The following is a 13,341-nucleotide window of genomic DNA, read 5'->3' as shown; positions in this document are numbered from 1 at the left end:
AGAAACATTGAATTAGTTTAAAGCACAGTTGGATGAGCATCGTGTGCAATAGTGTGTACCTCCCATAATGAGTCTCTGACTCCATGGAGGTCAGATGTTAATAATAATAATAATATACTTCAGAAAGAAGGTTGAGATTTGAAATCTTGGAATGATGGCAGACTAGACTAAATTTCTGAGGGCAAATTGCAAGTGTTGCAAATAATCCATATTGTATTGCTGCTATGACCAAAAGTAACCTGTAACTTGTCACATTATTAATAAGAAAAAAAAGTCCAATTTAGTGAATCTGCAAAACCTCTATCACAATAAAACCTGTTCTAGATAATCACTCAAAAATGAATTAAAGAAGTTAAACACAGCCACTACCATTGATGATGCTAATGAAATTTTAACAAAATATCTCTTGAATTGTGCACTAGAAATAGGAGGTGTAAAAAGCAACAAGAGGAAAAACTAAAACACAACACTTTAGATCTGATGAAGAAAAGAAGAAATATGAAAAGAGATTTGAATGCAACCATAAAATAGAATACTTGGAAATTTATAAAATTATATGCAAAAGGATGAAAAATGAGATTAGATCATATAAAATCTAATAAAATATAAGATCACTAGGAAAATTAAAGAAAGAATAGAAAAAAAATAGCGATATGAAGATCCTAAGATGAACATTATGAGTTAGAACGAAGGAAATAGCTGTTGTAAGAGGAAAAAATGGTGAACTTATAAAAAAATTGAGAAGCAATAATCAAAAGAATTCAGGAATTTTATACCGAAATTTATGAAGACAAAGAATGAGACATCCAAGAATCAACTATGGATAACTCAAGTGAGGAAGAATATGATGCTGCTGATTTCTTACAAGTTGAAGTTGAAATGGCGGTGTAGGAAACGAAGAAGGGAAAATCACCAGGAACAGATTGAATTATGGTAGTCTTCTTAAAACTGGGAGGAGATCTTGTCATCAATCAGCTGACCAATCTCTTTAATAAATGCCTAAAACAGAGAAAAATTCCAAAAAATTGGAACAGTTCACTCCTAATAATAATTTTTAAAAGGAGCAGTGAGGAAAAAATTAAAAACTACAGACCTTTTAGCTTACTCCCCACCATATATAAAGTCTTTACAAAAAATATAAATAATAGAATGAAATCTAAACTTGAGGGAATGTATTCCTGTGCATAAGCTGGATTTACGAAGAATTACGTTACTCTGGACCATATTCACACGTTAAGACAACTTATTGAAAAATCAATTGAATACAACAAACTGTTATGTCTGGCCTATGTAGATTATGAAAAAGCATTTGATTCAGTTAAAACATCTGCAATACTAAAAGATCTTGAAACTCAGGGAACTGAGAAACCATATATTGAAACACTAAAACATATTTACAATAATGCAATTTATTTAATTACATTATATAAAAACAGTGAAAAGTTTTCAATACAAAAAGGCATTCAGCAAGGCAATACCATATCTCTCAAATTATTTACAGCTGCACTACAGGAAGTCTTTAGAAGCCTTGATTGGGAAACAAAAGGAATAAACATAAATGGAAAAAGGCTGCATCAGCTGAAATTTGCAGATTATCTTTATGATCTGGAAGAAAGACTAAATCAGCTAAATGTGAAGCCTCTAGAGTAATTAGATTAAAAATATATACGGCAAAAACAAAAATAATGATGGATAAATACATAAACCAAAGAACTGTCAAAGTTGAAAACCATGAAATAGAACAAGTTACCTCATATGTATATTTTGGCCAGCTGATATCTTTTGAAGGCCGAAGAAAAGAGACTGAATGAAGAATTCACCTTGGATGGATGGCTTATGAGAAAATTAGAAACCTATTTAGAAGTGACATCCCTATGAGTCTAAAAAAGAAAGCTTTCAACCAATACATACTTTCTGTCCTAACATATGGAGAAGAAACATGGACATTATTATTATTATTATTAAACAAGACCTCATGGAGTCAAAGATTCATCTGGGAGGTCCTTTTATCACACAGACATCTCATCATACTGTGTGTTAAACACACTCAAACTCCTTGCAGACACCACACTCTCAGGCAAGGCATTCCAATCATTCACAACTCTGCACGAGAAAAACCTGCCTCTCACTCCCCTACTCACACCCTCTTTATACAGTTTCCAGGGACGACCTTTGGTTCTCCCCTGATCTCCCACTATTCTCTGTAGAATTTCTCCACCATTGATCCTATAACAACCCCTTACCAACTTGTAGGTATCTATCATATCTCCCCTCTTCCTTCTCTCCACTAGACTCTTCAAATTACATCTTCTCAATCTTTCCTCATACTCAACATTCCAGAGGTCAGAAACTACCTTAGTCAGTCACCTTTGGACCCTTTCCAACATCTCTTCATCCTTCTGAAAACCAGGTGACCAAATCTGGGCACAATAGTCCATGTGTGCCTAATCAAAGCCTTATACAATGGAACAAGAATCTCCCTACTTCTACACGTCAGTGTCCTCTGCATCATTATCAGAAGTCTTTGTGTTGTCTTCACAATTTTGGCGATGTGTCCCCTAAATTTTAGATCCTTATCCACTATCACCCCCAGATCTCTTATTTCCTCTACTTCCAACAATATATTCTCACCAAGCATAAATTCTGCATCCCATCTTTGTTTTCCAAATTTTAAAACCTTACATTTTGCAACATTGAACTCACATCCCCATTTGCTTGCCCAATCACTCAATTTATTGAAGTCTTCTTGCAAGTCCACAACATCTTCACTACTCTTTATGGTTCGTCCCAACTTTGCCTCATCTGCAAACAACTGAATATCTCCATCCAAATCTTCGCCAATATCATTAATATACAAGTTAAATAGTAATGGCCCTAAAACAGACCCCTGAGGCACTCCACTAGTGACTTTCCTTTTCCTGGATATCGCACCCCATACGCAACTTGTTGATACCTATCAGATAGCCAGTCTCCCAATCCAATGCACTAACCTAATATCCAACCCCATCTGCTATAGTTTGACTGTCAACTTATCATGAGGTACTCTATCAAAAGCTTTTGCGAAATCCAAGTATATTACTGTATATCCTTCTCCTGTCCAAGGAAGCAGTCACTTTATTGTAATAAGTAAGTAGATTACTAAAACATGACCTCCCTTCAGCAAATCCATGCTGTCCATCAAAGATTATACCATTGTTGTCAACCCAACTCTGGATCCTAGTTCTCACAAGCTTCTCCAACGACTTAACCACAACACCTGACACAGAGATAGGTCTATAGTTTGATGCTTGAGTTCGATCACCTCCTTTATGAAGTGGCTCAATCTTGCCCTCCTTCCACTCTTTAGGAAATTGACCAAGTGCAAGACTCGTATTAAAAAAATATGTCAAGGCAGGTGTCAACTCTCTGGCACATTCCTTAAGATTTCATGGTGATATATTATCAAGTCCCACAGCCTTATTTATATCTAGTTTACTCAACTCTCCAAACACCTCTTGCTCACTTACAGTCAGTCTCTCCTTCCCATCATCAACTGCTCTCAATCACTCCATGAAGTCATATTCACAAGATTGAAAGATCTTTATGAACTGCTCATTAAGTATCTCCACCACACATTTTGCAACAGCTGTCTTTATACCATTTTCTCCAATCAATGTCATCCTTCCATAAGTATTCTTTCTTTTGCTGGCTACATATCGAAAGAAACTCCCTAGGATTCTTTTTGGCTTCATTAGCTAACTGTTCTTCATACCTCTCTTTACCTACTCTCACCAACCAAGTCACCCTCCTTGCCTGGTCTTTGTAGACCTCATGAAATTGGTTACTTCCACTTCTCTTATGCTTCCTCCACAATGATCTTTTTCTCTGTATAGCATGCTTAATCTCTTTATTCATCCATCTCACACCTACCTTATTTAACCTTCTAACCCGTGTTATACAATTAGACATTGCATCTACTAGATAGTTTTTGAAAATCACCCAAGCTACATTGATCTCTTTTCCAGCTAACTCCTCATTCCATGCTACACCTGCAAGCTGTCTCCTGAGCGCTTCATAATCACCCCCCTTGTAATTCCACATATACCCTTTTTTCACAGGGGTCCTTGCACTGCTGGCAGCCACCCAGGTAATCACCTCATGGTCACTTTCACATTGGTGGATCATTTGACACCTCATTTATAATTACATCCTCCGATGAGATGACCAAATCCAAGACCCTCAATCCTCGTGTGCCCTCTGTTATATACTGTCTGAGGTAGTTATCCCTCAAAAACTCAAGAAACTCATTTTCTTTACTTCCAGTTGCTATCTCTTCATTCCAGTCTATATTGCCATAATTAAAATCACCCATAATGATCACCCTTTTCTTATTTGCTTGGCTTATTTGACTATACATTTCACTATCACCACCATCCACGTTACCTCTATAACAACATCCTACCAAGTATTTGATTCTATTCACCTCTTTCTCACACCATACTACCTCAAAACCACTGGCCCCATTTCCCTCTTGCATCTCTACTTTGTATGGACATAACTCTTTCTCTATCAATAGCACTTCCTCTCCCTTTTTACCCCTTCTGTCCTCACGAAACACATCATACCTTTCCATCTCTATTCCTATCAGGATGTCATCCTCATCTAACCATGTCTCACTTATTCTGACAATCTTTTGGGTGCACAGATGCAATTAGTGCAATCATTTCATTTGCCTTGTTTCTTATACTTCTAGCATTGGTATACAAACACAACAGCTCATTTCTGGATCTACAGCTAGTTCCACTGATACCACTCACTCGATGTGATCTCTACATGCTGGACAGGGGCCATTTCCCTTTCTGCTTCTTCATTTCAGAACCCCTTGCAATTCCATCTGTTTCCTCCTGATCCCTGGTCATTCCATTTCTTTCCTGCCTACACATGCTCTCACCTCTTCTTGGAGCATCCACCTTTCTCATGCTGTGTACCCCTGTCCACCCTGAGTCTCCCTGTTTCCCTGCTCCTCTTGCATACCCATTCTCTCATTTTCTATACTCATACCACTCACTTCCCCATTCATTTCCACTTCTTCCATGTTGATATTGCATGGGAAGAGTGTTTGAGAGAGGTAATAGGAGATTGCATGCCTAGAGTCAGGAAAGTAAATTTAGTTGGAGTTAAAAGTACGAATATCATTATTAAGCTGGTGCTACAGAAACAAACAAAAAAAAGAGATGGGAATTCAACATGAAAGGTGACCAGCAAGCACATGAGCAGCACAGGTCAGAAAGATAACCATTGCAGCATGAAAGGCAAAAGCAGAGTATGAAAGGAAATTAACAGTGCAAACCAAAGATAATCGCAACAGTTCTTTCAATATGTTGCAAATAAAAGGAAGAATGATTTTAATGAATGCTGTGATGGTAGGGAGGTAAATGAATCAGTTGAAGTGGTAGAATTAATAAGTGAATATTTTGTAAAAGTAATTCATCGAGGTGAAGATATTACAGTAACAAGAGAGACAAAGGCTTATGTTGGAACTGAGGTAAATGAAATGGAGGTGCATAGCAAATTACAGAACATTTATGTGAACATGGCTATGGGATTAGATGGTATACCAGCTCTATCAGACAATATATATCAGCAATAATTTTAATTTTTTTCCCACCACTGTGTCTCATAGGAAAAAATATCCACAAATTATTGAAAAAAGTGACTTACTGCCCCAAAGAAATCATCAAAAAAATAAAACAGTTCTTTTTATTATCCTGTTCATGTTAAACCATCCCACATTTATGGATTACCAAAATTCCACAAATCTAATATCCCCCTATGCCCTATAGTCGATAGCATAGATAGTCCCACTTATAAACTTGCCCAACAGTTAGCCAAGTCTCTTCCTCCACCCCTCCCCACTAGCAATTCCTCTACTTTTGTAAAAAAAATTCAGTGCATTTGAAATCATTAGTTAAAAATCATATCCTTAAAAATTCAAGCCATAATGGTTAGTTTTGATGTCAACTCTTTATTTACCAATGTACCAATAATAGACACTCTTGATTTGATAAAGTCTAAATTTTCTCCTGATATCTTTGAATTATTCAAATTTACTACATATAGGTTACTTTGTGTGGTGAGGAAAAATCTACAAACAGATTAATGGTAGTATTATGGTATTTCTCTCCCTCTCTCTCTCCCTTTAGCAAACTTTATTATTTTTATTATCTGAGACTTCCAGGAAGTCAAGGGTGGCTATAAATCACCCAAACCAGCTGTCATAGCTTTCCTTAAATTCATTCACACTAGCTGTACTCACTACCCCTAAAGGCAAATTATTCCACTCACTCACTACTCTCTGAGAGAAAAACCTAGCTCTTACCCCTTTCTTGACTGTGAACAAACTTAACTTCCATAGATGCCCTCGTGTTCTCTCACCACCTTCCATATAACGAAAAACTTCATTAGATGATATCCTATAACACCCATTCAAAAGTTTATAGACCTCTATCATATCACCCCTCTTTCTCCTGTTAACCAGTCTGCAATCCAAATACTCACAATCTGCCATCATAATCTAATTCCCATAATCCAGATATGATCTTTGTAACTCTTCTTGTACCCTTTCCACAGCTTCTTTATACCTTTGGAACCCTGGAGACCAAATCTGTAGACCAAACCATAATAATCCTGGGGGTGGTCTTATCAAACCCTTATAAAGAGGCAAAATGACTTCCTTATCCTTACATGTCAAGGTTCGCATCAGCACCACAATTATCCTCTGAGTTGTATTTGCAACTTTTGCTATGTGAACTTTGAACTTCAAATTCCTATCCACTAATACACCAAGATCCCTTGCCACTGGAACTCTAATCACGCCAGAGTACATAACTTTACACTTGGTAACATTAAACTGATAGCCATTTTTGTTTGCCCAAATTTCCAGCCTATTCAAATCATTTTGTAAGTGCTGGATATCAGTAGCATCCCTGATTGCCCTGCCTATCTTTGCATCATCAGCAAACAGTTGCACACCTGATGTCATTAATGTATAGATTGAACAATAATAACCTAAGGACTGAACCCTGAGGTACACCACTGGTTACCGTTAAATCTGGCAGATTCACACCCACTGTATACCACTTTTTGATATCTGTTTGTCAACCATCCTTTGATCCAAGTTAAGAGTTTATATTCCAGTCGCACCCATAATATCCAGTTTATGCAACCGCCTTTCATCGGGGTATCCTATCAAATGCCTTAGAAAAATCCAACTTTATCATGGTGTATCCATTCCCTTTATCCAACTCAGCCCTAACATATAAATTAAAGATACCATAAAATTATATACTTGGTTTAATCCTTTATCCAAGTGTAAGCAAACAAGTTTGCACCTGAAATATTTTTAGGACTGGGGAAACTCATATAGAGAAGCTAATGCCTTCACATCACTTGTCTTAGTATTCCATAATGCAAAGCACACCTTAACATGTATAAGTATAACTAAGTGAAAAGCTTCCAACAACTTTCTCTAATCCAGAGTATTTTAATAATAAGGTGTGACACCTTTTGGCTACTTGTATATGAAAATATGACTTCATTACTTCAACCTTAGTATCACCTCTGACTCTGTCTCCCACTGATGAGACCTCAATAAAGGTTGAAACTGGTCTGGGTAGTGACCTTCCCATAATGCATAGCATAATACATGTCTGCAAGGAGATGATGTGCTTGCATTATGGGATAAGACAAGTGATGTGAACGCATTAGCTTCTTTATACAAGTTGCCCCAGTCCTGAAAATAGTTCAGACACAAACTTGTTTGCTTACTTTTGGATAAAGGAATATACCAGGTGTATAATTTCTTTGTATCTTTAATTTATATGTTAGGGCCGAGTTGGATAAAGGGAACGGATACACTATGATAAAGTTGGATTTTTCTAAGGCATTTGATAGGATACCACGATGAAAGGCGGTTGCATAAACTGAATAATATGGGTGCGACTGGAATATAAACTCTTGACTTGGATCAAGGGATGTGTCTGAACTATTTTCAGGACTGGGGCAACTTGTATAGAGAAGCTAATGCCTTCACATCACTTGTCTTATCCCATAATCCCAGTATCCCATAATGCAAGCACATCATCTCCTTGCAGACATGTATTATGCTATGCATTATGGGAAGGTCACCCCAGACTAGTTTCAACCTTTATTGAGGTCTCATCAGTAGGAGACAGAGTCAGAGGTGATACTAAGCCAGATTTAAGAGTATTAGTATTAAGTATTAGTATTTTGGCTACTTGTATATTTTTATATACAAGTAGCCAAAAGGTGTCACACCTTATTATTAAAGTACTCTGGATTAGAGAAAGTTGTTGGAAGCTTTTCACTTAGTTATACTGTAAATTAAAGATACCAAGAAATTATATATTTGGTTTAATCTTTTATCCAAGTGTAAGCAAACATGCTTGAACTGTTTTCAGGACTGGGGCAACTCACATAGAGAAGCTAATGCCTTGGGATCTTTAATTTATAGTATAAAAAAGTGGAAAAGCTTCCAACAACTTTCTCTAATCCAGAGTATTTTAATAATAATGTGTGACACCTTTTGGCTACTCATACATGAAAATATGACTTCTGCATTTCTGCAACCTTAGTATCATTTTCTTGGTCTGGCTCCCATTGATGAGACCTCAATCAAGGTCGAAACCGGCCTGGATAGTGACTGGTTTTGACCTTTATTCCCATAATTCATAGCATTATACATGTTAAGGTGTGCTTTGCATTATGGAATACTAAGACAAGTGATGTGAAGGTATTAGCTTCTCTATATGAGTTGCCCCAGTCCTAAAAATATTTCAGCTGCAAACTTGTTTGCTTACACTTGGATAAAGGATTAAACCAAGTATATAATTTTATGGTATCTTTAATTTATAGTATAACCAAGTGGAAAAGCTTCTGTTGACCCTAACATTATTAAAAAATATGAGCAAATTGCTGAAATATTAACATGATTAGTAAACTCATGCTGCTCCTTGCAGAGTATATAACATGTTTGTCTACCTAGTTCTGTATATGCTTTTTCTTACCATCTTCTCCAAAATCTTCACTACCAGAGATACTGATATGTTGGTAGTTAGACACATCAGTTTTTGCACCCCCCCCCCTTTGTACAGTGGAACTATTGTACATTCCTTCCATTCCTGTGGTATCATTCCTGAGCTGAGACTCAAGTTATACAAACATGTGAAAGGCCTAGCCAGTTCGACTGAACATTCCTTTAGTAAATGGACTGATATTCTATCTGTTCCTATAGAACAAATTTTTATCCAGGTTATGCAACAGCTCTTCAACCTCATTTTCATAATCCTCTAATTCTTCATCCATTGTAGAAGTAGCACTGTGCACCATATTACATACACCTGGATGATATATCTTAGCAAAGTGAGCACTCATTACCTGAATAATCTCATCAGCTTCCAATGCTTGGGTGCAATCTGCATTCAATAAAGTTATTTTTTCACATTCATTCTTTCTTTTGCTTTGCAGGATAACAATAAAATTCTTTTGGATTGCCTTTGGCTTGCATGGCCAATTTCTTTTCATACTCTGATTTAGCTTTCCCTACAATACTCGTTACTTTTCTGGCCTGAGCTTTATACATTTCATAACTCTTCTTACTCTTATTCTCACGATATTCTTTCCACATCTTCTTCTTGTAGATAACATCTTAAATAAAGATGCACATCCATTTCACTCCCAGCCTATTTATTCTTCGAACATGAGGGATACATTCAGATACCGCCCCTCATATGACTACTTTTTCAAAGATTCCCATGCATTGCTGACATTTTTCCCATTCAGTAACTGATACCATGGAACCAAAGATAGTACTTTCCTAAGTTGATCATAATTTCCAGTTTTTTTGTAGTTCAGCATGAAACCTGTTTTAATTTTCCCAAGAAAGCACAGCAGATTACGCTCACCAATTGGTGATAAATTAGCCATATTCTTAACAGAGACTTCTTCTGATGCTATGAGCAAATCCAACATTCTTTGATCTCGAGTTCCTTCTTTCACATGCTGCTTGAGAAAGTTGTCCCACAACGATTCAATAAATTCCTCTTCTTTCTTACCATGAGATTTCTCTTCTACCCAAACAATGCTTGGAAAATTAAAGTCACCCATAATGCTCACTCATTTGGTACCCATAAGACTAAATTGGCAATGCATTTCTTTCTCCCATGCAACTGAGCTACAGGCCTGTAGCAACACCCCACCACGTATTTCATTCTGTTATCATCCACACCAGATAGCCTCAAACTCACCACTACATGGGACACTTTTACCATCATTGTTTTATTGAGTTTCTACCCGAACTGGACATAAGTCATCTGATATCATTAGTAGTACTCCTCCTATCTTATCTCTTCTATCAAAACGTTTACCCCCCCTTTTCCAATTCTCTGGTCAATTTTCTAATACTTTCTTTTAATCGAGATATTTCTAATGTCAACTCTTCAGATATCTTCAAATCCTCAGATAAATTATCATCAACACTGCAACAGTACTTTTGTTCATCAGAGCAAATGCTCTCCTCAGTAGTAACAACTTGAGCTTTAGACACTGCCTTGTTGTGACACATTTTCACCACCATTCTTAGAGTAGTAAAAACTAATAATATTTCTGCAATTATGTTATAAAATACTGTAGTGCAATAATTACACTAAAAAACTACAATAATATACTAAAAATACACAATTAAATCTAAGAAAACACTGAAAAATTAGAAATTTGGAACACATTTTTTTACACATTATTCTATTCTGCTAGTTTGTCATTCTAAATGGAACTCACTAAACATCAGTGGATGCTTAGTTGAAATTTCTGTCTTGATTAAAGAATTTGACGTATTACTAATTTTGGTTGATTGGTAGAGCCTCTGTTACTAATGGCTCAGTTAAGTAAGTTTGAGCGCAGTTAGTAGTTGGAAGGGGACCGATCGTTCGATGCTGTTAGCACACTCTCCCTTGATGAGTCTTTTGACTCCCTGGAGGTGTCAAATAATAATAATAATTTCTGATTTCAGGATGTACATGTATGTGGGTGTTTCAGGGGTGGAGTGCGGTGGGGGGGGATAAAACATAGTTTGCTGAATGCCTTCTCTCCTTGGTATAAAGTTAACAACTAAATGTATTCCAATACATACAGTTCTAATACAAGTGATTGATTTTCTATAAGTCAACTTTGATTTATGAGTATGACAGTTTTATATTGTCTTTTCTAGATTATCAGAAAAGATTTTCTAGATTATTAGCTTAATGGAAATTTTTCTGCCTTAAATGTTATTATTTCAGATTTTGGAACTGTCTTATAATTTCAGAATTGTATGTATAGATAGGTTATGGAAGAATGCACAATTCTGTAGATCCATGCATATATTTCTTTTTTTATATATTCTTTCAATTTTAGGGAAGCTACCTCCACCAGAAAATCTCATTCTTCCACCTGGGCCACCTGGGCCAAGAGGACTTCCTGGACTTCCTGGAAATGATGGATTAGAAGGTATCCCAGGCATTCCAGGCAAAACAGGTTTTGATGGTTTGCCAGGACCAAAAGGAGATAAAGGAGAAGATGGCTTACCTGGACCTCCAGGACCAAGAGGTTAATATATGTTTGTGTTTACTCAAAATTTAAAATTTAAATCAGTTTAAATAAAGGGAAAAACAAATATTATTTTGAGCATAGTTTCTGTTAAAAATTATTTTTTTAAAATAAAGAACTATTTTGCAGTCATTCTTTCAATAACATAGCTTGAAATTAAGAAAATGCTATTTTTTTCAGTAAAACTTGAAAACGCCGTAGATCTCGGGTGTGCAAGATAGGGTATAAATGTATTAAATGTGCAGGATGCCAGAGGTATGTTTGCCTGGAGGAATTATAGAAAATGTGGCTATAGCAATAAAGTGGGGGTGAAAGGATGGAAGAAATGATTGTGATGGTGGGCATGAATGACTTGAGAGGCAATGTAAATCATTCACGAGAGATCTGAGATTCTTGCTTGAGGATGTGCAAAAGAAAACACAGAGAGGAAAGATTGTGTGTGTATTGCCCATGTATGATAGTGACGAGTTGAGCAGAAGAACAGTAATACTGAATAGCATAATAGCCAGAATGTGTCAGAAGAGAGGATTGGAATATGTGGATGCTTGGAGAGCATTCGAGGACACAGGGGAACTGTATGCGAGAGACCACTTACATTTGAATGAGGAAGGACAAGGGCATCTGGAGAGATTGCTGTTTTCTGAACGAGTCAGTGTGTCAATGCAGGGGAAACTAGAATTCCCAGGATAGATGGTATCAGAGGTGGCCTCTTGTGGGAATGAATGCTTGGAAGAAGGGGGATGACATCAAGTAACACTGGGTCCAGTGGTGTCGAGAGGGGACAGTGATAGGTATAGAAGCAGTGACATTTTTATGCTTTATACTAATGCCAGGGGTATCCGAAATAAAGGAGATGAATTGGTGGCGATGATGGCATCAGCCTGGCCAAAGATTATTGGGAACTCTGAGATGTGGTTGACGGAGGATGATATAATAACAGGAATTGAAGTGGCAGGGTACAGTATTTTTCGGTAGGAAAGGAATACATGCTGAGGGAGCACTGCGTATGATAAGTGATGACTTAACTTATGTGCTCTAAGAGTGGAGGCTTTGGAAGGCAGTGACACTAATGGTTTTGAAAGCATATGGTGTGAGGCAGAGGTGGGCAAGACAGGATATTTAGTGGGGTGTTTCTGCAAACCAAGGAGCAAAGAGGGTGAGGAGTAGGAGATGTTTAGGCAGTTGAGCTTGGTGAGTGCAAGAAGAATGATTGTTATGAGAGATTTTAACTACAGCAGTATAAGCTGGGAAGAGGAAAATGCATGTAGTAATAAGGGGATTGGATTTCTAGAATTCTTGAGGGAACAAATGTCTTAGGCAACATGTAATAGAGGGAACAAAAGGTTCAAGAGTTTGAATTTCATCATAGCATCAGAAGAGCTGATAATAAGTGAGATGATATCTCTCCCACCAGTTGGAGAGAGTGATCATGTGGTTTTGACTTGGAAGATGAATAGACATGCAGGTGTAGCCAAGAAAAGAGAACGTATGTGGAATTATAAGGCAGGTGATTCTTAGGTATCAGCTAGGGGCAGTTCCATGGAGGACAGAATTGGAAAGCTACACAAACAATATCAAACAGGAACTGCATATGAAAAAGAGGCTATGGAAGAGATATAAGGAGACAGATGAAAAGCAGATGCATGAAAATTATGACACAGGCCAGGAGAGTGACTAGTATGATAAGGAAAGCGAAACTGG

At 37.0% G+C, this 13,341-nt stretch overlaps 1 protein-coding gene across 1 annotated transcript in view; it reads left to right on the top strand.

Annotated features, from left to right (window-relative positions):
* Positions 1-13,341, top strand: part of Col4a1 (Collagen type IV alpha 1) — a 903,940-nt gene that overhangs the window by 554,535 nt on the left and 336,064 nt on the right. The window contains exon 23 of the mRNA XM_090402880.1: positions 11,449-11,640. Within this exon, the coding sequence (XP_090259006.1) occupies positions 11,449-11,640 (192 nt within the window). The remainder of the gene's footprint in view (positions 1-11,448; positions 11,641-13,341) is intronic.

Source organism: Typopeltis vanoorti, chromosome 13, assembly GCF_054136105.1.
Source record: "Typopeltis vanoorti isolate ZY-2024b chromosome 13, IOZ_Tvanoo_1.0, whole genome shotgun sequence".
Taxonomy (NCBI): domain Eukaryota; kingdom Metazoa; phylum Arthropoda; class Arachnida; order Uropygi; family Thelyphonidae; genus Typopeltis; species Typopeltis vanoorti.
The sequence above is the reverse complement of the archived record's forward strand: the minus strand, read 5'-3'. Positions and strand labels throughout refer to the sequence as shown.